At 37.1% G+C, this 27818-nt stretch overlaps 1 protein-coding gene, 1 long non-coding RNA gene and 1 other non-coding gene across 3 annotated transcripts in view; 2 read left to right on the top strand and 1 right to left on the bottom strand.

The window, feature by feature from the left end:
* The window catches only part of LOC141458800 (uncharacterized), a 197305-nt gene that overhangs the window by 5614 nt on the left and 163873 nt on the right, over window positions 1-27818 (bottom strand). The window contains exons 4-7 of the mRNA XM_074137268.1: window positions 4886-4998; window positions 2938-3169; window positions 702-910; window positions 362-617 (exon numbers count right to left, since the gene is read on the bottom strand). Coding sequence (XP_073993369.1) covers window positions 362-617; window positions 702-910; window positions 2938-3169; window positions 4886-4998 — 810 coding nt within the window. The remainder of the gene's footprint in view (window positions 1-361; window positions 618-701; window positions 911-2937; window positions 3170-4885; window positions 4999-27818) is intronic.
* LOC141458808 (uncharacterized) lies at window positions 5474-7029 on the top strand. Its single transcript, XR_012461188.1, has 3 exons — window positions 5474-5866; window positions 6046-6209; window positions 6333-7029. It is a non-coding gene; the product is annotated as an uncharacterized lncRNA (long non-coding RNA).
* LOC141459042 (U5 spliceosomal RNA) lies at window positions 12393-12513 on the top strand. The gene has a single exon (XR_012461371.1). It is a non-coding gene; the product is annotated as a U5 spliceosomal RNA (small nuclear RNA).

Below are 27818 nucleotides of genomic sequence, written 5' to 3'. Positions count from 1 at the left end.
ATTATTCGTTACAGACCTGCTTTTCAATAATCTTTTTACATTCTCTTACTCGAATAAGAAGGAAGTATTGTAATAAGACAGATTTTCTTTTTTGAGTTTTCAAGGAAACGGATTGGAGTTCTCCTGAATACGAAAAATCAGGGATAAACTGACTGCAGGCATTTAAGGGTAACACTTCTTCTGATGCTAAGGTCTACTAATGTTTCCCAATACCTTCTCTAGAGATTCCGAAAGTGGCTCCATTTGCTCACCTCCAATCACAACTAGGGTGGGATTCCTTCTTGGTAACAAATCCCTTGCACATCATATAAAAAAAGAATTTTGTCAAAAAATTCACTTCAATTTAGACAAATATTCGTACCTTTATTAAGAGTCAGATTCTGTATTAAATCTTCCTGAGATGTAACATTAGTAGTTTCATATTTCAGTTGAGATTGCGTACTGGTTATATTTTCAATTTGGGCTAAATTTACTGGAGAACTCGTAGTTATAGTTGTTGTGACCTGTTGCGTAGAGGTGGTCGTAAGTGCAGTAGTTGGAATCGTTGATTTTTCTGTCACAGCATTGTGCACTTCAAGAAAATCTATTTTCATTTCCTCTTCTTTGCACATTTCCATCTATAAATTATGGAATCAAAAAATTAACTTATAGTAACTTATTATCTGCATTGTAAGAAACATTTATAGCACAGTATCACTTACCTGTACATCTCCGGGACCGCTGTGATCCAAAGCTTGACATGGTTCTAGTCTGTTCAATTTAAGACCATCCAGAGATAGACATACCCTACGACGAGTCTTCATCATTATCGTGGCTCGTTTTCGTCGGTGCTGGATGACATCCGTCATTGCCAACGGTGAACAGGAACTCCAATCTGACCATTGTGACCAGGATACTTCCTCTCTGCTCGCTATTGCAAATAATACGTTTTTATTTCGTTAAATTATAATGGATACGGGGTCAAACTTTGGCAGTTGAAACAAATTTTTCTTTCTTCCGGCTTACTAGTCCGCAAATTTCAAACCTCTATATCTCTCTTTCTATTCATCAGAACTCAATGATTCCTTTACCAAATTGTGGAGAAAAGTTAGCTCTATGACTGATATGAATTGCAATGTTCTAGTAACAATAGTTATTGAGATATAGAAGTTTAAATTTAGTCGGTTTTTTAAATTCTAATTTGTAAATACTAATTATTTCTGTACATCTCTGTTGAATAATAAGATATTATCTTATTACGAGACTCGTATTACAAAACTCTCTGTAGTTTTTTATGTTTCGCACCGGAGCTCTGTCAAAACTTTATTCACTAATACTAAGAAATTCAGACTTTGTAGCCAATAAAGTTTGCAAATAAAAAAAAGTAATTAGTCTACAAATTGGTAGAAATGTTAAATGATTTTATTTGAAGTTTTATTAATGAAGTTGGATTCGTAAATGGGGGCTCCCAGTTCGAATTTCGCGTGTAGCTACTTCTTATTTGTTTGGAACAAATGTCAGTAGTAAAATATGGGCTTCAGCCCTAGTTCACGAAACCTAATTGGTAGTTGGGCGTTAAGCCGCGCCTGGAAAATAGAGATTTTGATATCCACCTCAGAAGTTTCTGACAATCGCTACACTTAGACACCCAGGGCACTATCCATCAGTGCGGACCCAATCACATTTTCCTAGTATAACTGTTCAGCTGGAATGATTCCAATGTTTTATTTTCTTTTGTTATTCGCGTTCTTGGCAGACGGCTTCGTCATGCCAGTTTGCAGATTGTTACTTCCATTATTGAATGCAATTCTTTAAATAAGGTATGCTTTCTATCCGTCAGCCAGTATGAAACATACTTCCCACTAAATGAATTCCAGAACGCTATAATTAAAAAGTTCTGCGAATATCTAAAACTAGCCAATGTTACTAGCTATTTATAGAGCTGGCATTTTCCCTTTTGGATCAATATTTACTATTTCATAAAATGTAAACAAGTATTTCTTATTTTTTGTTTTCTCTGACGGTAGAGTTCAATAAAACAGCAAATACATTTTTCTAGGTGACCAGCACATCCGCTGGATTGAAAACAAGTGCCATTCAGCTAGAATTATTGGAGTGTTGAAGGTAGTACCCTGGCCGCAGATTGTCGGATCTTCTCAAGCCATCTGTTTCATGCTTCAACAGACTCGCTGGTCACACTTGTGCGAGCACAAAACTCTCCGCTGTAATGGTTTCCTTATTCCCTTCAAACATAATATTATTATTTCGTTTACTCAGAAATATTATCCTCTGTCTTGGTAGGTTTTTACGATTTTATCATCCATTTCTAAGAGATAGTTCCTCTCAATAAAAAAATCAAACCTTTTGCGTGAACACTGTGCAGTTATTACACATGCTACTATTCCCAATATTTGTTCAAACTTAGAAGTTTTACTAATTCATAGATGTTAATTTATAAGTTCTCTGTAATTTGAGGTAAACGTGACATCCTAGAACTTTCTTTTAATCAGTTTTCATGAATTAAACCTAAACGAGTGTTGGTCAGAATAGGCGGTTTCACGCTTCTATAAAAGTGTTTTTTAGCTAATAGAAAAAAAAAGAAATGTCAAGTTATCTCTTGAGTATGAGTCGAGTATCTCAAAAGAGAAAGAAACTTCGAAAGGGAGTCTAGCCAACTCACATTGACCTGTTAATTTTTTAAACATTTTCCTAGTACCGCTGATGTTTTGATCAGTTCTCAAGGAAATAAAATCTCGAGTAGCCACCAATAAAGCCGAGTAAGAAATAAGAGCATTTTCATAGTATTAAAGTGCTTTTAATGAATTTAAAAAATCATCTGAAGGAAATTTCTATATTTCCGTTTCGTTGAGTTTTTCAAATTTCATACTAAACGTTTCATCACTCATCACCAATTTTGTTTAGACTGCAATAAGAGTTTGCGTGAGTATCTTTAGTTACCTTGAAATCCAATAGATCTGACATCCACCACATATGGACCCAGCCACAAGCGGCCGTGAGTGTGGTTCAATCCTGCGAGAAAAGCCAAACCAATCTTCCTAATTGTTAAACTTCGGTCTGGCTGCAAGACTAGAGAACAGGTGACGTGCAGTCCAGGCCCTGGTCCAAAACTGGTCACCGAAGCACGGCGTAGTTCGGATAATACCAAAGATCGATCAAACAGAGATTCCAGCTGAAAAAAAAAAAAAACTAGAGTTCAATAAATGTAGCAATTATTGAAATAGGCTTTAGGTAACCTTTACGCGCTTTATTCCTGATGACTTAGGGTGCGTTCCACTAAGCGACCACAACGACCACGCTCACGACCGCGATTTTGGCCGTTCCACTTGCTAGCGAGCGTTGCGATCGAAAACCCAAGTGGAATGGACTGTGGGCGTTTTAACCGTTCATGTAAACATTACAAATGGCGGCCTCGAAAATTAGTCAGAAGCTTGAAGAGGTTGTTTTTTAATTTTAACCCCGTTTATAAGCAGTTATCATAAACTTTATTAATTATTGGTAAAGTTGACTTATATTGAAAATATACATATAATTCAATTTTTTATTTTACATTTTAGTGGAGTATTTATAAAATTTACGTTTAAATAAAATTAAAATGTCTTTTGTGGCAACAGTTGGATATTTATTAATAATGCTTTAGAAAGTTCTTTATCTAGTTCCGATGAAGAATGGAATGCAATTTTACAAAATCGCAATGATAAAAGCGAAAACTTAGGCCACGTATTATTAGCTATCAGTGTAATTGATCTTTATTCAGATGAAGAATTTAAAAGTTATTTCAGGTAAATGATTTTGTGTTATTCAGTGATTTAGTATGTAAAGGGATAAGTAATTATTTATTTATTTTTTGTAGACTTTCGAGAAACACATTCTATTATTTACATGAAATAATACTTTCATTTACATGAGATAATTTTTTCGGTCGCCATATTTTGTTTTAAAAATTGTGCCAACTCTGAACGCCCACTTCGACCCAGCTCTTAAGGTGGGGCGTTGTGGTCGGTGTGGCGAAAATAGTGACGTCATTAGTGACGTTTTCGCCACGACCACAACGACCGCGGTCGTGGAACGCCTGAAGGTATGTTTTGATCGTTGTGGTAACTTAGTGGAACGCACCCTTAGAAATTAATTCGACTGATAATTCTGAAATAATCTGTGCCCAATAGGCACCACGTACAACAGGCTCCTCAGCTGTTATTCATATATCCATCGGTAAGTTAGGGAAAGGGATTAAAAATTGAATATTATTTTCTATATAGGTGGATGTAACGCGGCATTTGAATGTAAGCCAGAGTAATTTCAGGATCGGACAATGGAGGGAGATCGGGAACAAGTTGCTTTAGGCTGGAAACATAGTGGAGCGGCGAGCAAAGCGGCGCTGATAGCGAAGAGCGAAGCGGCAAAAACAAAAACTAGAAATAGATAGAGTTGCTCTATCTTCGCTTTGCTCGCCACTATGCGCGGTCCCATATGTTTACTTGTGTTTGATTTCGCCGCTTCGCTCTTCGCTATCAGCGCCGCTTTGCTCGCCGCTCCACTATGTTTCCAGCCTTAGAGGGTAACCTAACCTAACCTTCCTAGAACCCATTCTAAACACCAAATTTGATCTTGCTGCGATCTTAGGGTTTAGATTTTTAAAAGTCACTTAGTCGTACGAGTGTTCCAGAGTTATTTTCATGAAATTAGCTACTCTAGTTATAAAAATAACGTGTAAAGTATAAATAAGTTTTGTGAAATATGCGAGTGAATCTGTTCAAATTTTGCAAATTTATTTTTACTTTTAAGTTTTGAAACTAGTAGCGTAAAATATAAAATTAAATCTGAATATTATGCAAACTGAGCAACTATACCACGCAAAGTAGAATTATGTACATTATTGTGGATTTACCTGAGTGGCTATTCTTGTAGCCAGCCGGTTATATTCTGGAGAGGAACTGTTGTACAAGACTTCATTGAATGGTTCGTTCTGAATCAAGAATTCTCCAGAAACTAACATCTCCGCTGAAACAGAATATATATATATATTTTTTTTAACTTGACCATTTTTACAGAATTGCTAGCAATTATGGTAGAGGAGAACAATACATTGTTTGCTTTAAGCCGCTTTCTGCATTGCATTAATGTGTAACAAAAAAAAATTAGTTTTCTCGTACGACAACACTGAAAAAAGAATCTGAAGACACTTAATTAAATTATGTGTCAGTGACGAAGTTACAAGAAAAGATCGACCCCTCAATACAAATTGTGTAACCCAACCAATGTGTGAACAATTAGTGCTGAACACCACCAAAATAGATTAAAACTGTTGATGAGAAACGCACAGTCGACCGTAATTACAGAGAGAGAACTGTGGCCGAATGGAGTCTGCCATTGTCGCTTTTAATTTGGATAAATTTGTAGGGCCGCCTAACATGCTAGCTTCATTGGGTGGCCTATACTGTTTCACTAACAACCTGATAGGTTATGACATACTATTCTCTGTCAGACATAACCTCAGCAAGGTTACAGTGTTACCATTTATCGCTTTCTATTATCGTTCGTAGTTTTCTGTTTTTGAGTTTACAACGGAAATATTGGTTTTAAGGACTTCTGTACCAAAAAAAGTGGATTTTACAAGTTGGCTTGTTGTTTATAATTATTTCATTATCTAAAAATCGCAGGAGTATCGCTTTGGAAGCTGAAAGTCACTTACCGTAAAACTTTATCACCCAAAACTAGTAAACTCCTGAAAAAAAGGATTTTTCACTTTTCAGAGATCTCGAAAATCGCTCAGGCGAACAACTTTTTTTTGTGGAAACAATTTCCCTAGAAAATCTATTAAGTGAAGAAAATTGCCTCAGAGAGAGGATCTTGGTAAAGTGCATTTAAGGTAATAGTCACTTTTATAATATTGAGGAGGAATAAATAATTAAATTGATAAAATTCTGAGTTCGAAGAAAATACCCCAAACGGAAAATTTTCTCGAAATCTGATCCAACACTTTCATTAAACTGTTTGTTTTACAATTACTTTTTTCTGGAGTGTTCACACAAATTTTTTGTTAAATAGATTTGCCCTGGAACAAGAAAGTAATGAATAGATTGTCAAGAAAATGGAGGAGCCTTCCCAATGGAGTATATCGGAATGATGTTATTTGCACTTATCAATCTAAATCGATGAACACAGGCTCTAGCGTATGATTAAAGGAAAACAGCTCTAAAACCTCTCAATCGGTCTGTAAATATGATAAAGAAAGACTAAATAGATTTCCAACTCTTTCCTTTCAAGATCAAGATGAATGTTATACCTTATCGACCACAGAAGCTAGTAAATTTCTAATTTTATTGTTTTTCCAGAGAGTATAAATGCTGCCAGTCAAAGTGAACCATCCTCTGTGCAGAAATGAACCTCCAGTTGGGGAACTCCAAATTTTAGCAGCACAAACCTCCATTCAACAAAGAGGACCCTAAATTATGCAAAGGCCAAAGAGAATCTGATCATCCTCACTACCTGAAGTACTATTCATCGAAACTTTCCAGTAAAAATGTTTAGAAAAAGAGTCAAAGATCTTTATTTTATTTATTAGTCATTGAAGTTTAAATTAAATTAAAAAATCTCAAAATAGTGAAAATCTATTTCATTAAGTAGCACCGATTTTCTGTAAATTTTGAAATTAAGATTAGTAATTGATTCTCATTATTTAATTATGGAAACGGATTAATGGATGTAAAGCTCTGTGTGAGATCAGGTTGCAGGCAGCACTTTTGAGGAAATGGAGACGAATTAGTAACCAGCACAGCGAGGAAGAAAGGTTAGGTGCGTAAGAAAGTTGACAGTATTAATAATTCTGTCAGACAGACGAACTGTCGGAAGTGTAAATTCAACACTGCGGTAATGACAAAAACAACAGTCGCCTGGACTCCAGAGTGTTGTTTCTGCACGCATGTGTGGCATAATCCTCGGCCATTTCACTTAAAAAGAAAACTCCGAATAGCAGACTCTACAACATTCTCTCAGAACGAATTTAAATATTTATATTAAACCTACTTTTGTATACAAATCCCTTCCATTAATCCGCATGTGGTCTGTTCTTGTTGCATAAATATGTAAACTACCTTTCTTCCGACATACTATTCAATGTTCTTCTAGATTTATGTTTGTAACACGAGTATGTATAGAACATGTTTACATTTATATCAATGGAATATTTTTGTACCTCATACTTGATGGTCAGAAAACTTTAATAAACTATTCAACTGTGTGTGACCGCGCCACGAACCGTATTTTGATCGGCGACAGACATGTTTGTGGGTTTTGTAAAGATAGGTACTCACAAACGAAATCTCACATGTAATATTCCACTTAGTTAACTCCAGAGGATGACGTAAGAAGGCTTTGATTAAAACAACTTGCTGGAATTGTTTCACTGAATGGCCAATAGAATAGGAGAAAATAAGGGCAAGTTCAATGTTGGCTGAGCTAAGATGTGATGAAGTGGGGAGCAGTCCATCTACCTTACGTCAAAATCCGTCGGATTCCGTTCTGAAAATCAATTATCTTGGAGTATGTTGTGAAAAATGTAGTGCAATCAATTTATTGTAGTAACTGAGATTGACCGGAAATTCAGGACAAATATATTCACTTTGCAGGTCTCTTTAAAAAAGTTTCTTTTAAAGTTTTGTTTCCGCACATGCGCAAAGCAACTAAAGTAGGCCCACTATCTCAATTCCAAACCGCTTGCAACTTCTCACGAATTGCCTGACGGAACAAAAGGATTAGAGGAGCACACTGCAAGAGAATCGATCGTGACTGTCAGATAAAGGTTTCTTCTCTCCGTCGAATGCGAAAAGTGCTCCATATCGAATGAGAATGCGCCATAATCGGCCTTCTGCAACTTTTTGTTTTTATACCTCTCCGCACCACAAAGCTTGCACTAGACACATTGTTTTCGTAAATCATGTATATCTGGTGTACACTCGATTTTGAACCATTGACAGCACTCTGAACAGCACCAGTGCGGAGGGTGCTACAAACATTTGCAGTATGGTACAGGTGGAGCTTTTGAAGGAACTTTTTTTCTAGTCAACCGAGATAATGAGCATCTAATGAGGTAGGTCCTTTTTAAAGAAAAGAACTACCAGGGTATGAAGTACTCATAACTAATTAGTAAGATGCGCTCTGAAATTTTTAATGACGTAATGGTGCCGTTGTAAGTACTCAGCCTCCCAGAGTATGCCTGCAGGAAATAGCCGAGAAGGAAGATGTTTGACCCGGTCATTAATGAAAACAATCTGCACACTCACTCGACCTTCTCTTGCTGTTACTCTTAAGGGTTCTACCTCTCCCTACTAGCACATATCCTCACCAAGTTATATGCCAAGAGCTAGAAAGGTAATGAAAGTAAAAACTATAAATCTATGTATTCAATGGCTGCAGGAAGTTTACTGAAAAACCTAGGAGCCACTTCCGAGAAAAACTAAAAAAATAGGAACAATCAAGTGAGCAGAAAGGTTCTTCCGGTTGAGTTCCCTAAGAACTCGATCTTAGAAACGCACTGAAACTGCTTCAAAGAAGTACACATTAGGTAGCAACGTACATTGTACCAGAATGACACTCTAAAGACAAAGCTTAACTGCCTACTTAATTTAATCGAATTTCCCAGACCTGCAGCAATACAAAAAAAACACGTTTTAAGAAGAGCGTTTGAGTGGTTTCTGGTGTCCGCTTTTGACCTAATTGAAGTGTCTACCACAACACGAAATTCGAGCTTTGAACTTAGCGCCCTTAATTTAGTATAGGTGATGGAACCTTGTATTAACTGTTACTTAATGTTGCGATTACCTGAGAAGTCACGAATATTTTGCAAAGAGAAAAAAAAAATCGTTGAGCCAATATTCAGAAATGTGCGAAAACCTGATAACTCCTCCCTGGGTCGATCAGGTCTGAGGATATGTGCTAGTTGGGAGAGGTAGAACCCTTAAGAGTAACAGCAAGAGAAGGTCGAGTGAGTGTGCAGATTGTTTTCATTAATGACCGGGTCAAACATCTTCCTTCTCGTCTATTTCCTATAGTTCTTGAGATACTTATAGAGCCAACAGAATACGCCAGACATCCAATCTTTAGAGGATCTCCACGAATCTATTTTCGATGATATAGTAGCAATTTCGACTTGACGTGAGAAAGTAAAGATGGACTCAATAAGTTACATTTGCGGCTGGCTGCATTGAATACGTACGTTACTGCTGGTTTCACTGTAGAAATTAAAGGAAAAATAATATTTGAACTTTCTCGCTTTGAGACAGCTAAAGAAAAGTAGGAAATTACTTTCACTGCCAGCACATAAAAAGATCTAGAACTTACATAAAGTTGGATATAATTAGAAAATGTAATTTAAATATGTAACAGAGACACGAACTAAGTATTGGGTAAAGTTACACTACCCAGACAGAAGCAAACTTGCAATTGAGATGAGTTACAGCTGATCTGCACGTACAAGTTCACAGTGTAGCCAATCCCTTTAACTATAAATGTTAATGATATTACATTTATGACATTACATTTAAAGTTCATGCAAATAGAACGGTAATACTGGGCGAAGGGCGTGGGGTAAAACTTCTACTGGTTGGAAAAGCGACTTGAATGTTACTAAAAAGTGTTGAGTAAAAGCTTGGCATGAGCTTGCTACTTTGCACGACCGGACCGGTGAGAAGTGAAATACATGCCAGATACTCGTTACTGAATCAATTCCTAGCGGCGTTACTTTGCATACTGTCCGTGAGTCCCAGTCTGCTCTAACCAGCATTAGATCTCATTGCCCTCACTCTGCTGAATAATAAAATTTGAGGTTACTATTTCTGTTTCACTTTCCTCAACTGAAATCAGCTTTATTACCGTTTCTTTCTGCAGTACAACTTTGTCTTATAAGTCTTATTGACCCTTGATTTAATAGAAGAACTGAAAGCTTCTGGAAAGGCTATACTGGTGTTCTAAAGCGCCTTGACTTTCCGGCATCCAGGGAAATGAAATTCAGAACAATTGGCTAGCGGACCCATTAATTACAATCATAAATCCAAAACCTGTCTCTTAAACAATGGCATCGTTTCACGGCAGAAGCTAATACCTGTTAGACCCTACTCGTATGTAGGGCCAAAACCCAGGGCCTTTAAACCAAACAGTAACTAACGACTGATCTATCTATAGATCCTCAGATCTCTTCTGATCATAGTCGCCAGCATCGTTCTGGATTATCGGCAGGCTGTAGCTGACCTCTTTACCAAGCTCTAGTGCAGATATTTGGGGCTTCTTCTGCAAAGAGCAATGAGAGAAAAGTCGTGTGAGTGTTCACAAAGTGTACGGATACAAAGTTGAGGCAGTTCGTGAGGATACCAAGTTTTAAGAAAATTGATTTACTTTTATGGTGAAAATTCAATTCAGAAAATCTGCCTCTACAATTTCGTCCTCTTGCTTCAAAAAATTTGAAAAGTGGTTCAGGACAAGTAGGTCAAACTACGTTGCAGAACAGGAAGCTGTGAATGAAGAGAATGGTCGTTGCTGAAGGCAGGAGAAAGAGAGGGTGTGTATGCAGGCCTGAACAGGAGGTGATTGTAGAAAGACCTCAAGTTTAAATATACCTGCGTCACTGTTTACAGTTCGGTCGACCGATCAAAGGGAAATCACAGGCCACTCAGACTGACGTAAACTGGAGTTGGGTAGTTGATAATCAGCCAGGCTATGTTGAAATTCGCGCACACAAACCCAAATCTTTGGCGTCAAATCAAACAATTTGTAGTATCACGTACACACAGTGGACCACTCGCACATTTTCCGGCGGCCAGTTTCAACTTTCAATAAAGGAATGCTACAGTGATTATTTCTGTACAGATTTGGAAAAGCCGACGAGTTCAGATCGACAAGAGTGTAGCAAGACGGCAGCTGGACGCGAAAGTGAACTACAACGTCTTCCAGTCTGTTAATATTAATTTGTTTCTGCAATCGTTTAAATACTCGGGAAGATAATTACTGAAGACTTTAACAAGTTATGGTGTAGAGTAGTAAAAAATAATCAAATAAAGATTAATTAAATTCTAGTTCCTCTTAACTCTTTCTAATACCAGTAGTTTTGGAATCGTGTTGAGTTTCTATTTTAAGTTTCAAAAGAAATGCAAGTTTTGAGATCATCTGATGTACAAATTGGTCTTATGTCAGTTTTACACTCTGTAGGTCGGTCTGACTGCGACCTGCATGAGGCATATGATGATTCACATAAAGTCCAAATTAATATTTGGGTTAGCAACCACCTAACCCTTAAGTACAATTCTACTAAACCTGTTTTCCTGTTGAAAATGTCGAAAATGTTTCCAGGGTTTTGTATAAATTATAAATTTAGGTTAAACTCTGCTCTAGGTTGTTCCTTCGGTGTATTGTACGGTTCCAACCACTATATATTTATGAGTATCGAATATGGGTGCCAAAATTCCAATTTGGAAGAACACAGCCGAGAGGTTCTGCAGTGCATGAAGCTTCCCAGAGCAATCTCTACAACTGCCGAATAACTGGAAATGAACTAGTAACAAAACAGGCGTAAGATTTCTACATTCCTCAGAAAATTCCTAATTTTCTTAAAAGAAAGAAATACTTGTTAGACGTTAGATTTATTAATGGCCATATTCTTACTTACACATATTCGGCATTATTAATATCCACTAAGTAAAGTAATATTTTCGGTTGAACAATTTTTATCCATATTTTATAATCGCATAGACACAGCATGAACTGTTGAAGCAAACTGTTGAAACGGAAAGAAGGAGAGGCAGTGCAATTTGGTAAGTGCTCCAGCGATAAACATTTTTCCTAAAACATCTCAATCTTTAAATTCTATTTTTAAAAATTTCAAAAAACTTCATTTAAAGGTACTAATGGTTCCCGAACCATAATTTATCAAAGTATTTCAACAATAAATTCTGTAGCCACTCAGAAAAAAAAACAACAGTAAATTAGCTTTATTGATAAACTATCTCATTATAATTTAGTTTTTGTAATTTACGATATTTGAGTGCAGTTTTCGTTAAAATAAAATAATTATTTACTTATGAAGTAAAATTAAACAAAGTAGTTATACATCTTACACGGTCCATCCAGGTTGCATATTCAAACGTTTGCCTCACTAGCGCTACCTAGCAATGCACACTTTCACTTACCCTACCATCTGTTTTATTATCGCAGATTTCTGAAATTATATTTTCTAATTCATGATAATTAGTTTTTTTCTCAAATTTATGAAGAAAATTAAATATTAAAAACACATATTTGGGCAATCATAAAATTCTGTTAAGTGCGAACAATCTATTTGACAGTTTCCTTCCCGTTACGTCTGATTGTAGTAGGTTGTATACAGTGGAGCCGCTTGTTGACGTTCTCTACTCTGGTCTCTCTTCAAAACGCTTAAATCTTTCGCCTTTTACTAAAGATTTCCGTGGAGAGGGACTACTTGATGAGTCTATAACTAATTTTTTGCCATGGCTTCGTCGTAAGATGAAGCCGCGCCAATTCAAATACAAATTTCTTACTAGCAACATAACCTGTACCGAAATTTCACATGATAACCGTATAGCTTATAAAGTTATCTCTTAAGTCAGTACCCATTCAAGATATATATAATAATATGGACCGTTTGCGATTGACCTTAAGCTAGTTTTAATAATAAGCAGATAATGGCAAATGTAGTCTTTCGACGTATAAAAGCCCTCTTACCTAAAAGTAAAACCAACAATACTTGTCTGAAATTCGGTAGATTCTAAATGATTCAACGTTTGCTCCGATCTATTAAATATCCCTTTAATATTATTAACTAATAAGATTTTAATTGCAATTTATAATTTGATAAATAACATTCAAAATATTTCCTAATAAAAAGAGCTTCTTTCTAGGATTTATCTCTTGTTTTTTATTTTTTAAATTTCTAGCGCATTCTGGACCACAGGATAGTTCTTACTGTTGCAGCCAAACGACCCCTTCTGCAGTGGCAGGAAACTCAAGCCTAAAATAGATAATTAGTTGACCAACTTGATCACAGATGGCTGTAAATGCCTCAAAGTTTACGTATCCCCGTGGATATGAGTGACGTACATAGCGAGAGTCAACTCGTCATAACTCGCGTTACATCTCTCCTATGGAATTTTGAAGGACCAATTTTCCAGGCTACCATTTTTTAACTCAAGGATAAACAATAATATACATTCTCGTTTTCAAAAAAAAAAAACTTATTTAGACTCAGGAATCTCAAAAAAGTTATTTACGGGTGATAATTCGAGATAGACAATTTCCCACTGCCAGTACTGAGAGTAACGAGTTGCAATTAAGTCAATGTGTATAGGCTTAGTTAATAGATGTCGTTAAATGTGGATTACACAATGTGCTAATGATTGAGGGTGTGGTAAGTACACTGCTACCAAAATCTCATCAACAATTACCACTGCATATAATTTCCTGCTCTGGTGTTAATAATGAGTTCAAAACATGAAAGTGTTCCTAAGAGATTTTATAAAACGAAAGGTAATCATCATCCAGAATGGTGAAAGTGTAATTACTATTGATAGAGAAAGTTCTAAACTATGTACAATTACACCAAATATTGGATAGGTAGTAGTTACTTTGGAAATTAAATGTACTTTGTAAATACTTTCAGAGAATGTAATTACGTAAATGATTTGCGTAGGTGTTTTATATTGACTTAATAGGCCTAACGTGTTCGTTTATCTCTCATTTTATTCTATACTTTATTCAAACTGAGTGATACATCGATTAAGTTGAGTTTAGAAAACTATCTTAGTACAAAGAAAGAAATGTCTTGAACATTCCCAAACTATTTTCTTATGAAGTAAGAATGGCTTAAATTCTAATTTGTTATGGTAAGGTTATAATACTGTTCACTTTACAAAGTTAACCAAGCAAACTGCAGTCCAGTGTGTGGGCATAGTCTCTAACAACCAAGCCAGCTGTTTGGTTAAAACCATAAAACGCTAAATTTCCAGAATATACGCTGGATACGACCGTACTATACTGGGTATTTTACTATCACACTTTGCTGATCTGCATGACGTCAGCAAAAACTACTCATAAACTTTGTCGCGTGTGTGTGTGTGTGTGTGTGTTGGAGTTTTACATACTGGCCATCAGGAACTCACTGCTTCCTTTATCACGCTGGTTTTATATCTACATGTATTTTCCATCGAGGAAACTTGCGTTTAAAAAAGGGTCTAGTTTGGGAAAAATACTCCATGAAACTCACCGCAGGGGGTATCCACGATTTACTGCTGTGAACTCTTGCTACAATTCTCGAGTGGTTAACTTATCCAGTAACATCTCAAAATGCCCAAAAAGAATTTAGTAAGCCTAGAAAAATTATTCAAAATTTAGGAGGCATTTTCGAAAAAGTCTTAGATCGTTAAGAAATGTGGGACTTCGGGTGGCTTCAGCATTTCTTACGAACTTGGAATTTAAACTAGACAATTAACGGCCATTTATTATAAAAACAAACTGAGTTGTACAATACACTGAAATGGTTCTTCAGAGAGGATACCCACTTCCTCTCTCTTGAGGTCCTTTTAAAGGAATTGCCACGGGAAATTCGACCAAATTCAATTTGTTTACCAAAAATCTTGTTATTGGAAGAAAAAGTACAAGTATTCTTGGAAAGTGAAAACTTAAAAAAACTCTGAAATCTGCTAAAAACTACACTTGCTTCTCGCAGAGGTAAGGAACGAGTGTAATAGAGAACAGAGTAGTTGAGTCGCCAGCTACTAGATAGTGTAGTGAGCTCGCTCACAGTGAAGATAGTTGGACCAGTAAATGACATCCGGTCCGTCTGCACTCGCTCTGCTGTCCAGTTTCCTTCTTCTTAGAATTACCTCTTTCTTTCTTTCTTACTTTTTGGTAATGATTATTGTTTTTTCTATTTCCAGTTGTTGCGCCCTCAACCACAACTTCAACTACTTGACTAGCCAAACTATCTGGCATTAAAAGAAAACCACAGAATTATATATTTCCGCCACTTTTTTTACTTATCCTTTCCGGCGGTTCTTGCAATCGTCACAGATTTTTCTAAACTGGGCAATCCACGGAAGTACGTGCTTTATGGTTTGTTAAGAGTAGGAGGAATGGTCGATCGGTCGATTCGATCTCCCTTCAGTATTTCTTCAACCTTTTGCAGACCTTTCCAGCCTAAAGTTTCCTTTCGGTATTTCCGCTGTTTGCAGGCGGAACATGCAATTAATATAGATGGTCAAATTTTGTAATTTTTATTTTAAAAATTTTAATACGTAAATTCGATTTTGGATACTTATTGTCGAGTTGGGTGGGTGAACTTAAATCTAAGTGCAAGTAGAATGCCATCTCTTTTACACTTTAAGCGAGCTTAAGGTTTAATAAATGAACTTACGAATTCTAATTCTTAACCGGAAGTGCCACGTTTATTGACCACGTTTATGTTTTTTACTTTTAAATTCTTTTGACTCCCCAAAAATCAGACCCACTTCCAGAACGACTTGGAGTCTGTTTTGACGCATAGCTCGTGTTCCTAAATTAACAATTTAGCTGGCGATATTCTCATTTAAAAATACGGTAAAATGGCCAGAAATAACCGAGACACGAAGAAGCGAACTGTAAACTAAATAATTACGTGAAGACCGCCAGTCTACCGTAGACCGGTTAATTAAACCAACTAACAAAGTAGTTTTCTACTTTTTCTGTAGGACCCTTTGTATTTAAAGCGATGTCAGACTGCTCAGTAACTAGCTTACCTCCGATAAATCAGCCAATCAGCCTCAAACCTATAATTATTCACTCAATTAACTAGGTTTTGTGTGTTCCATTTACATGTTGTTATAGCATTTGGACTTAGTTTCCTTTCCATTATTTGTTGATACATTCCAAGTAAAACGGAATATGGGTAGTAGCGGGGCCTAAACTAGGCAAACGGAGTCTATGGGCTCTTCCATAATCATTCACAATCTAATTTGCCACAATCTTCCAGGCCATAGGAATTCTGGAGTCCAGATTAGCGAACAACAAGTAGTGCCAGAGTAAGGATTCCAAAACCAGGATGTAATCTCAGGGTTGAATTCATTAGAGCCTAATGTAAAGCAAATTCAAAGACCTGAGCAGGAAAAAACATTTAATTAGGTACCGATATATGCTGACACAGAAATGAATCAGGTAAACGACACCCGGGCAAATGTAAACTAAATATCTCGCTATTTATAACCTGAACGTTTAGAGGAAGTTGTAGGAACATTTTACAGGAATGATCTCCGTAAATTCATTGGTTGTTCCAGTTTAGGGATTTTGGTCGCAATGTTGTAGAATCGGGGAGAGACTCTACAGCCGTACTCAAGCATTCCCATTCCCATTCTCTTTGAAAGAAAGTTTAAAGCTCATCTGGTCATTAAGCGCGGTCAAGCATCACTCTAAGCGCCCTGTCAGCACATTGTACGGCCCTACCACCCAGTATTGGATCAAATGAGTTCTTAAATTTGGAACGCGTACAGACAGGAAGTAAGTTTTCCCAGGAGGATATTATTTTTGCCAGCAATTTCTCAGAAACCAATCAGCTGTTTCTCAGAATTTTGAAACACAAAGCACCCAGGATAAGGACAGGTTCAAAGTTGAAAGTTTCTTTGTTTTCGGGAAAATTGATTTTATATCGTCACGAGGGGGAGGAGTATTTTGGCCTCCCCTTGACAGTGACGTCTCTAATTTCTATGCAATGTAAAGGTTTTACTGTCTTACAGAATGATACAACGTATTTATTAGTTTGCAGTAATTCCAAAGAAAATTTGTCACAAATGCAAATAATTTAGAATTAAAAAAAAAATTATAATAAGGAAATTAAAAAAAATAATAATAACAAATAATTTGTGATGTCAACAATAAATGCTAGAAAAATAAAATTGCTGACAAAGTTAGTTTCAGTTCTTACGTCTTTAAGTAAATTCAAGTGAATTGCATTCTTGTGCACTTTTTTATTAATTCAATCTTATTAATTTTTCAATATTATAAGCAATCATAAATTGGGAAAAAAGTTCTGACATATCTAGACGAAAATCTTTGCTAGTTTAATAGATGATGATTAGGGTTATGTAGACTGTGTTTTCTAGCTTTATGTTTTTATCGGGAACCCCCTCCACATATTGGTCTGAATAGATTGAATAATAACAGGCCACTTCCGGACTAAAATAAACGAAAATTTCTAATTTGTGGAGTTACTGCAAACAATGAAAAGTAACTAAGAACTGGAACAACAAACAAGCAGAATCTAATGTGAGCAACGCTCTATCGGAAGGACCACTTTACTGAATGTATTGTTCCACAGAGATATTTCCGCAGGAAGTGGTTCCCAAAAATGGCTATAAACATTGATTACTCATTAGACATATTATAGATCTACAAAGCTGTGGGATTAGGCTTCCCTTAAAAGTATCATTTCTGAATATTGTACGATTTAACTGGCAGTGGAATGTTTTGCAGTTAAATCTTTTGAACGAACTCTAATGAACAGTATCCTAGGTTTTAGGTTTTCGAATACGAAAGAAGTGTTGCTGGAACCTTAAAGTTAGCAATATCTGTGTCGGATATTATTATTTTATGATGCTAATGAAAGATGATGCTAAAATACTGAGTAAGTAGAGGTTCACGTCATAACTAACTCCAAAGCCTGGACATTAGGCGGAAGTTAGAAGAAGCTGTTAACGCGGCGAGCCTAAAAAGGGAAGCAAAAATGGTTGGCCAAGCTAGTCTTGCGCTGCAGCAAACTGCTGGAGTAAACTTGCTTGAAGTAAATATAAATTATCCATACCCTGACAGTTTGGGGGGATCCTGTAGGGCAAATAATAGGGTGATAATGAGGAGCAAAGAAGTGGTTGAAATCTGCTCCGCTTCGGAGGGCCAAAGTTCACCACCTGTCCTACCTGTTGTACATTTTTTCCTTCATTAAAGTTTTCCTGCTGAAGCTGAGGTAGAAAAGGAAGTGCGCAAGGACCGCTAGTTAGGGCCGGAAGTGGTGTAAGAGTTGCTTTTAATTAGTTGGAACAAGTCCCCCCCCTCTCTACCACCAAACTTCTAACTTCCGCCATATTACCTCCTGTTCAGCTTCCCATTTCTCGCCACCTCCTTCTATTTAAATGGACGAAGAGTTTTTAGCATTGCTAAATTGGTCTATGTATGGTTCAGCAAACTCAATAAAGCAAAACTTATATAAAGTTCCAATTTGATACTTCGTATATTTGACACAAGTGAGGAGCGCCTCACAGTGAAGTTAGCTGTTTGTTCGGGGGCGCTTGGAAGTACTCTCATCTCTTTGGCTACAACTTGTCTAATTCATAGATGTAGATGAGGAGGATGTGTAACTTGTATTCACACAGCCATTATAAATGACGTATTACAGTATCCAAACATATCTGCGGAAATGACGCTTTAGCTTCCAGCTGGTTTTAGCGGAAGAAATTTGAATTACAACAATGGAAAGAACATGAAGATATCCATAAGATGAACGACGCCTATTGTTTATAAGAGAGGGTTCAATTTTGTAATTAAATTTTCTGAAAATTATATCATTAATTCTCAAACGGTATCATCTCCTTATATTTACAGACAAAATGTCATCACATCTAAATGGAAATTTAATGTTGTTTCGATTGGTGTAATCAAATTTACTACAACTAAAATCCCTCAGGAGTTAGGCCCACTCGTGTTGGGAACGAATCGTGGAGGATTGAAATAAATATATTGTATAATGACTTTCCTCAAAAACGGTTAGGAACCATGGTTTACCTGAAAAGTTAGGACGCTTTTCTTAATTTCTGATGTTTATAACTTCTTTTGTTGTTTAGCTACTGTCAATACATATTTGTACATAATTTGAATGTTGTGTGGAATGTAAATTGATGTAATTTGGTGGAAATTAATAAATATAATAATGACAGGAGCTCACACAGCCAGCGAATACCGATATCTTGGATCTAGGGAACATTTTTGTGTGATAATTGAAGGCTGAGACGGTCGTGTGAGTTTCTCACATCAGATTCTTCTTGTTCGCCCAATGAGATGAACATTAACAGTTCTGACGCAGTATGTAGGCGATGGAAGTCAAGTTGGCACCCTGCATCATGGCGTCAAGCCTTATCAAGGTACTATATCGGCCAGAGGAACGGAAAGTGGAGCGGGGTGCCCTAGATAGATACATCAGGCTGTGGTTTGTAGGGAGATCATCACTTCATGAAGAGCGGCTGCCGTCAAGCACTAAACCCCCCCAGCACAGCTCCCCAGAGGGCTGATGTAAGGAAGGAGCGGCAGACCTGGCTGCCAGAGGAGAGTTCCCGTTCCAGCGTAATGTCTCCCCGGGGCGCCCCAGTTCCCCCTTTTAAAAACTTCAGTCTCCTACTTTACTTTCCGCCCAGCGCTCCTTTTATAAAATTAACCTTCTTCAACTTGTCCACAATGTCTCTCTCTTCTTTTTATTTTGCATTTTCCCTTAAGCTCGCTAACAGACTAAGTGTGGCCTTCATCATAAATCTTTCGAAAGAACTTCTGAACAGCGTGCAGGTTTTTAGATTTTCGAATACGCAAGAAAAGTCGCTGGAGGTCTAAAGTTTTTCACTGTTTAAATCTGATATTATATATTAATATCGATATCCATATTGTATGACGAAACAACCCTGCAAGTGACGAAAACACTCTCACTGGATCCGTAGGAAAGTACTAGGTAGAGCGGCGCAACCCGGAAGTTAGGGATAAAGCCGCTCACTGATGCTAACTCACTCCTTCCACCCAAAGTCCTCCATAGATATTTGAAAAAAAACCGCTCAATGGAAGGGGTGTAATCCCTTCAAATTCTTGGTTATCTTCCAGGCCTATCGGCAGCTGAAAGTCATAGATAGAGCGAGTAGTCGGCATATAAAGATAACGATTCTTGTGGGTATAACTTCCGCCACAACCCGGAAGCTTTCCAGATGTTCAGTGTTAGCCGTCTTCTAGGTGAAGAGAACTACCGGGAAAGCTCTTGAACTAGAGCGGAGATAAACGATCAGATCTGTTTGTCCGATCCCTCATTCCTCCCAAGACAGGATGTTCTTCTACATCCAGGCTTTCTAGAGATGTTCCGACGCTCCCAGATCCCGCTTTAAACAAGAAAGGCATTTAATCCCACAACTGTCAGTCCGACTTTCCTTCTAAAGTGTCCATGAAGTGCCTTTTCAATTTATTGTATCATTTCCTTTCCAAAGAGCAGCAATAAATATATGATGATTACGCGTTTGCCTGAAGTCACTGAACGGAGACTTCCCTTTTTTTTCTAGATTTGCTCCAGTTATTGGTGTTTCAGAGTTCCCTTAATTTTCGCAACCTTTTTTTCTAACTAAAAATCTTTTACTGTACCGTTACTTTCGACCTCTAAACATGACCGAAAATACGATAATAATTACTACATAAATCTGTAGTGAACACTTTGACAAACTACCCGAAAATGAGTAAATTGAGTTGGCTAGCCTGCCGTACTTCCTGTTTCTATTATTGTGAGCGGGAGGGGGCCCCTCCAGAATGAGAATTATTCCACATATTTATGCCCCGCTGGCACGTACACATGTTACAGCGGAAGGTAAAGTTTTAGCTATGTTAATAGAAATTAAACCTGAATTGAGTCTTCTCTCTGCTCTTCTACAGCTTCTCCCTCACTAATTTAGTTGTAGTTTAAACTAAATTTCCAGCATTCTAATACAGCTAATGTATATTTAGCTTACAAAACTAAAATTAAAGTTTTAGCTGAAACTTAACATGAATTCGAGCTCAATTAACTATAACAGTTAGATACTTAATTATGTACAGAGAATCTCTGTGGATTATTTTTCTGTACTAATTGTTTATTCGTGAACTTTAATTTGAAACCTTTTTTGCCAGAAAATTTGATTAAGAACTGGGAGAAGTTATATTCCCTCTAAAATGCAATTTCTGTGTAATGTAACGGTTCTATCACTTGTGTTGTCCTGTTGGGTGGGAAGTTAAATGTGTTGTTCGAATTCCAAGTCTTACGAAAGTTCTTCTACCGGAGAAGTCATTTCCTCTTGCTAGGCTTTCATGTTGGCCTTTTAAATCCTGTTAAAAAGCGTTTATTCCCTTATTCAAATAAATAAAAACTAGATAAAGATTAGTTGTACAGTTTGTGTTTAGAAATGAGGGAATTAGAGTGAAGCTAGTGGGAACATTAGTCTAGTTACCTTTCTATTAGAGACCTCGTCAAAAATGCATTACGGAGAACGCAGGAAAAAGGAAGAACATGCAAGTAAGTAGGACATGCGAGTGTTGTGAGGGAACACAGTCCCCCTGTCGCCTGTCACAGTCCCCTGAACGTGGGTAATTATACAAGTCTGTATAGGGTAGGAGCTGAAGCGACATCTACTGCCATAAGTGAAACCACTAAGCTTGGCGAATTTCTAGTTAAACTAATCTGGCCTCATAAAACTATCACTTCTGGGAAATTTGTGACGTTGAAGTCAAAGGTTTAAGTGCGTGGGCGTCCAGCACCATTAATGAAAACTTGTTATCCCCTCCTAAACCAGGCCTAAATCATCCTAAGTATTCTAAACATATTAATATTTATTTATTATTAGGGGCATTTGAAGTTGTTCAGCTTAAGGAACAAAAAGAAGAATCTATCCAAAAGGTACAAAAATCTCCTTAACAAAAACTTACAGTTTAAAATGTTAAGTATAAGGGTTGATTAAACGCCAAAAGGTACACAAATCAGCAAGTACCCAACATTTCATTAATACTTCATTGATACCATTTAAGTAATTTTACTGCATTAACTTTTCATTAATATTTTTTTGAATTTATTAGATGTCACAGACTCCTTACGATGGCCATTTTCAAAATATTTGTTCAGCAAAGTATAGCACCAGTTTAACTTAGATTGTAATAAAAGGTAACAGACTAGTAATCATTAAATCTTTAAATAACAGCCCTAGGCAAATAAATAACAGCAAAATGGCGAGGAACAATAGCTGTTCTTCTCAAGAAAATAACCATTATTCCCTATTTTCTGTTCACCCTTACATTATTAGTATAGAAAACAAGACATTAAACGAGAAAACCCTTTTATTTTTCATGTTTTTATTGCACAATTTGATTCTTCATCAAATACCTATGGGGAAAAAATTAGTAAAAAAAATTAAACTTTTATTTTTCATAGAAATAATTAACAATAAAGAATTGGCCAACCACAGTGAAGAATGGAAGTGTGAAAAGTAGGTTGGGTGGTGAGCCAATCACTACCGAGAACAGTTGATTAAACCACGCCTACCCTCTTGTACGTCACACCACGCCCACTTTGGCCACGTAATAAAATGGAAGATCTGTATTATACATTTCCCTACTTTCTATTATTTTTGATAAACGAAAGCATTAGCCAATTGTATTAGGATTTTTTGCTACAAAACATTACGAGAAAAGAAATTACAATCAGTTGATAACCAATAAGTAACTACTTGTAATAATAAACTTTATTGCTAATTTCTAATTGAATATAGTCTCTTTAATCGATCACTTGTGAAGAAGTTTTATAATTAAATAATAAAGTACTTTGTGGGTAGCTCGCCTATATTAAGAATTTAATTAAAGAAAACTACATTAAAATTAAATATTAACAAACTAGATTAATTATTATCTATTATTTTTAACGTTTAACTAATAAATAAAGTGAAGTAACAATTAATTTAATCGTAGAATGCACTTAATCCAACGATGTTTACTTCCACTGCTTTACTAACTTCCGCTTAAATTTAGTAAGATCTAGCAAGCATTCATAATATGAGAAAATCGTTATGAATAATCGAATCAGTTTAGAGATACTTCCTACTGATTGGCTCTCAAATGTAACAACAACAACAAATCGATAATTTAACACATCGATCTTTGGTTTACGTATAAGTTTCTTCACTGACTGCACACTACAACAAACACAGACACCACGTACACACAGGGAATTTTTAGGGAAAATCACTGTTAGTACTTGAAAAGCCCCCTAGAGAGAGACTTCCAGTGGAAACACAAAATCGAAAAATTTCACGATTTTTACGACGTCTAAGAGAAAGTCAGAATTTTGGAAGACTAATTGAAACCGGAAGTTTGTTTTCTCGGCTTCCTATCGTAAATCTAAAATAAGGCCACCCTCCCGAATTGCGGAATATTTCTTTTTTTTTAGCCTCAGGCCAGAAATATTCAAACCAGAGAAACTGGCATTATTTTTTTTATTTTGGGATTAAAAGAAATAAAAAATAATACGCTAACCGCAATAGAAATGAAAAACGAATAACCGAAAGTAAATGCCAGCCTTGATGGCTCGGTAGGCGGGTGCAATGACATGAAGATAATTTTGATTGGTTATCTACAGGCAAATTGACGTGCGTCCGTCCGTACAAGCGCGCGAGTGTGTTTTTTTTTGCCGCCCCAGCCCCGTTTTTAATAATCGAAAAAAATGGTTACCTTTCTCTTGCGGTGGATTATGAAGTCAGAGGTAATCAATCTGAATATGTCCGAGTAATCATCTCCTTGAAAAGTTAATATTGCAAAACCAATAGGCGGTCACCATTCTACCGGAAACATGTGACTCACACCACTTTCTCTTCACTAATTCGCCTTTTTTTTTTTTTTTTTTTTTTAAAAAAACTCATATTTCCTTCCAATTACGAATCTTTGAAACGCTAATAATTCTTACTACTGGCATGCAGTTTGTTAAAAACCGTGTACATTGCACTGAAATGGTACTTAGAGGTGGACATTTTGAACAACTTTTGAGGAGCTCAGTCACAGTCCTGCAACAGCGCCTGCACTTAGTGCAGATCACCTGGAAAGATTACAAGAGCCTGGGGATTTGTATGGAGCGGGACTCCAGATCGCACAGCGCTGCGGTGGGTATTAGAACGTTAAGCGTCGTGGAGTTGAACCTGGATTATTTCAATGGTTAGCGGACTGGATTTCTAGGCGGAGATTCCTAGTTCGGACCCAGCTAGTCGGTTCTTCAATTTTCTCCTCGAACAAGCTTCTGACATCTCACATTCCGGTATGGGCAAATGATTATTCTGCATTTTTGGGGAAAGAATCATGTTTTGTGCAATGGAGATCCAGGGTTGGAGTCCTTAGGGTTCACCTTCCTAAGAGTATGTTACAGTTCACTGTCTGGTGACGGACAAAAATGTAATTACAATTATATCCGGTAAACAGCTTTAAGCTCGGAAGATCTGTTGATATTCGTCAACATTCCAGGAACATCTGAAATTAATGCAATAGTTCCCCTCAAGAATAAAATAGGTAATAAAAGTGAAGGAGAAAATTGACTCAATTTAAAAGTTGAAGAACTTAAAATACGAGAGAGAGAATACTCTTAGAAAATGGGCACTCGGCCAATCAGTTGTTTCTTGTGATTGTTGTTCCAAGTGTGTTGATGCAGCCATTGGGGAGGGGGGGAACTGCAATTCTAAAAGTGAAATGGTCATACGGCCCTAAGTGAACCAGTCCAAAAGGCTGCTTGTTGGACCGGTATTGCATTTTGGCAACACGTGTGTCTTGCTATTTCTAGTTGGAAATACCACAGTGTGTGAATGTTAGGTGATGGGAGGTGTTTATTATATAACAGCCGACTGACAGACCTGCCAACACTGGCAGCGTTCCCTTGGGAGCATTACATCTCTCTCGTACCCTCCTTAAGAAGAAGAAGATTTCCATTTTGAAGTCATAAAAATACACAACATTATGAATTCATAAGAGTTCAATTGAAACGATTTTTCCATAACTTTCTCTATGCGTAATTACTTGAGTGAATTGTTACGCGCGCTGTTCAAGTAGAAATGCATCAAATATTAAAGGACTTAAATTTGTGGGTAATTGGTTTGGATCAATGTTTGATGAATTGTGATTGATTGTTTGGTCGGTTGGCAACACACAATAATCCTCTCGGCTTGCTCATCAATCAAGACCGCAACTAACTAACGGCTGGAAACTTTCATTTAAAATTTACAGCCGTTAAAACTCGGCGAATAATTCTGAGGATATTTACGAGGGAAAAATTGGGTTATCGATTCTTGTTAAGGACCATTATAGACCGTCATGGTTTTCTGCTGCAAGCTCTGGGGTTATTAAAAGTATTCATGGGGAAACAAAATAGAAGAAAGTGAATTAATGTATTACGAAAGGCTGCAACAGGAAATGGGTCCTTCAACTTATTTTTTCCCAAACAAGAGTCTCAGGCAGTCTTCAGATCGAGCATCCATAGCAGCTCTCTTTTAGTTGGTAAACAGCTAACCACCGTATAACCTTCTCTTATACAAAAAAAAAAAAACCAAAGTTTTATCTTCTTCAGTTGAAAAATCGATATTAGAGTCGATTTAGTTAATTGAAATTGCAGTTTTGGCATTTTGAATAATAACTTACAAAAAGTAATATAATGCCAACTATTTTCAGGTGGGCTTTACCTCCAACTACCAAATTTGGGGTTGCAGACAGAGACGACTAAAAACATACTTTACCGTGAATTTCTCATTTAAAGCATTTGAATAAAATCCAAGGCCTAATCTCCGGGGATCGAACCCAGTACCATCTTAGCTTTGCGGGCCTCGTCTCTAACCGATTGCCAACTGCCAACACCTTTGAATATCTACTTTGTTTCGTGGCATGAAAGTAAGTGGAAACAAAAAATCGCTCGTTAAGAGAACTTTGTAGTTATGTTTATTGTTGGCAAATACAAAATGAAATTGTGCAACTTTGTGCGGCAAACCACTAAACTTTGGACTCGAACTCTACCAGTTTGTGACGCTAGAGCCTCCTCTGTGAGCTGCGAACTAGCGAGAGGGGTGTGGTAGGGCAAGAATCTGGCCAGCATCCTCACAAGATTTCCCCCATGGCCTCCATTCACTGGCTGACGTGTTTTCCGAATGCTTTAAACTCATTTAATTCTTACCAAGATTTTAAAGTTTGAAAAAACAGCCCGTTCATTACGCTAACTGCCTAGAAAAATGATTGCAATAGAGGTAACAGATCTAGTTGAGGGTCTAGTGAGTTTGTCAGAAAAGTGGCTAAAAGGGCCACTTCCGTTTAGTAAACTGGTACTTCCGATGGACGGGAGATGTTGGTCTGGTTTCGAAATTTTAGTAACACATTTAATCATGCTGAATTCAGGTAGGTGTGCTTTGACCTAAACTCAATGTCAAAGTTGAAATGACTGCAATTCTCAGTTTGTGAGTTCTGTAGAACTGTAGAAAAACTGTTTTCCGTTTTCATCAAACCCGAAAACTTTCCTTTTTAGGGAAATCTCTCGATTACAATACTTACGGCTACCAGCAGAAGTTCTGAACGTGACAGTCGACCAAACTGTGTTACTGTTGGTGACCGCAACACAGAGGGTGGCAGTCCGTTAGGTCCAGATGCTGAAGAAAGGGCCGAGAGACATCCCTTTGGCCCCTCAAAAAAAGGTTGATAATTTCTCCCAAATAGGTGTATCCCTAGTGCTGGTTGTTACTAATTGCCTACAATATGTTACCAAACCGACCCTTCTAAACACCAACGAGTTCCTCGTAAAATGGTGAACCATTTATTATTTTTTTTTTTGTAAACAGGGATCTGTCAAGCCAGCTGTGCCGTCCTGCAGTCTGCACTTTTAGTCAACATTACCCATGTTGACTTGTCATCAAGCGATCTCTCGTTAGTTGACTTAATGAAGGGAAATTGCCAGGTTTTTCTTTTTTAAAAAAACTTTAATCTAGTCAGGAAAGTAATTGCACACTTTACAAATGGATTAGCTTTATCTTGTTTTAGTTGTAAACTATTTATTCAAATTATGAATGTTTACTTAACTGATGGAGGAGCGAAATCTCCGGAATCGCCTAAAATAAATTTCCTTGAAGTAATTTGAAATTTAAAAAATACCTATTTAAAGAAATCTACTGGAAAACGTCCAAGAAATTCCTGTTTTCTGGTTCCTGAATTTTCCCACCTAGTTTCTCTTTTGGGCTCCAAGGACAAGTGGTTTCGCACTGCGACGAAGATAGACGAGCGTGACAACCTGTAAAATTGGATTGAACAACCAACGAAAGAATCGTTTTTGAGATGTTTTCTGAGCCTATCAACCTGAAGGTCCAACATGAGACCCAGATTTAGGTCATAGTTAGAGGCGACAAGACCTGCGACCAGTTTTCCTAGGAAATTTCCCGTTTTCCTTTGACCAACAGAGGCTCGTGATTAGTGGATTGTATGTCGCAAGCTGTTCTAAAGATCTGTATCTATAACCACCAAGTCTCACCAGATTACCACTAAAGTTCGAACGAGTGGAATCGCCACAAGCTGAATCCTGAACCACCAAGACCAATGAAACCTCAAATTCGTCCTAAATTTCGGTAACGAACATTCCTTTCTGTATAACCCTTACTCCTAAAATTAGTTCCTGCAACCTCTTCATGACAAAGGGAGTAACTTGGGAACTGACTGAATGAGAACCTACTTGCCACTACATTTACTGATAATCCCAGCTGAAGATTCCTGACAAGAGCCCAAGTTGTCTCACAAGGTGAGAAATGTTACACCTTCCAAGCGCATTATGTATAAAATCCAGAAGATCTAAAAACCTGTGTCTCTATTTGTGCTTAAGAATTAACAGAATTACAAGATCTGGAACAGAGAGAGAGGCTACATTTTTATATGATCCATTGAGATTATCGAACCAAAATAACTGAAGAGCATGGTCTTCTAAGCAGCACAGTTTGAACTGAATGTGAACAAAGAAACGTTCATGGTCCATGACACAGTTT

This window comes from Rhodnius prolixus, unplaced genomic scaffold, assembly GCF_049639745.1.
Source record: "Rhodnius prolixus isolate KJV_2025 unplaced genomic scaffold, Rpr scaffold_5, whole genome shotgun sequence".
Taxonomy (NCBI): Eukaryota; Metazoa; Arthropoda; class Insecta; order Hemiptera; family Reduviidae; genus Rhodnius; species Rhodnius prolixus.
This window is presented reverse-complemented; position numbering and strand designations above follow the sequence as displayed.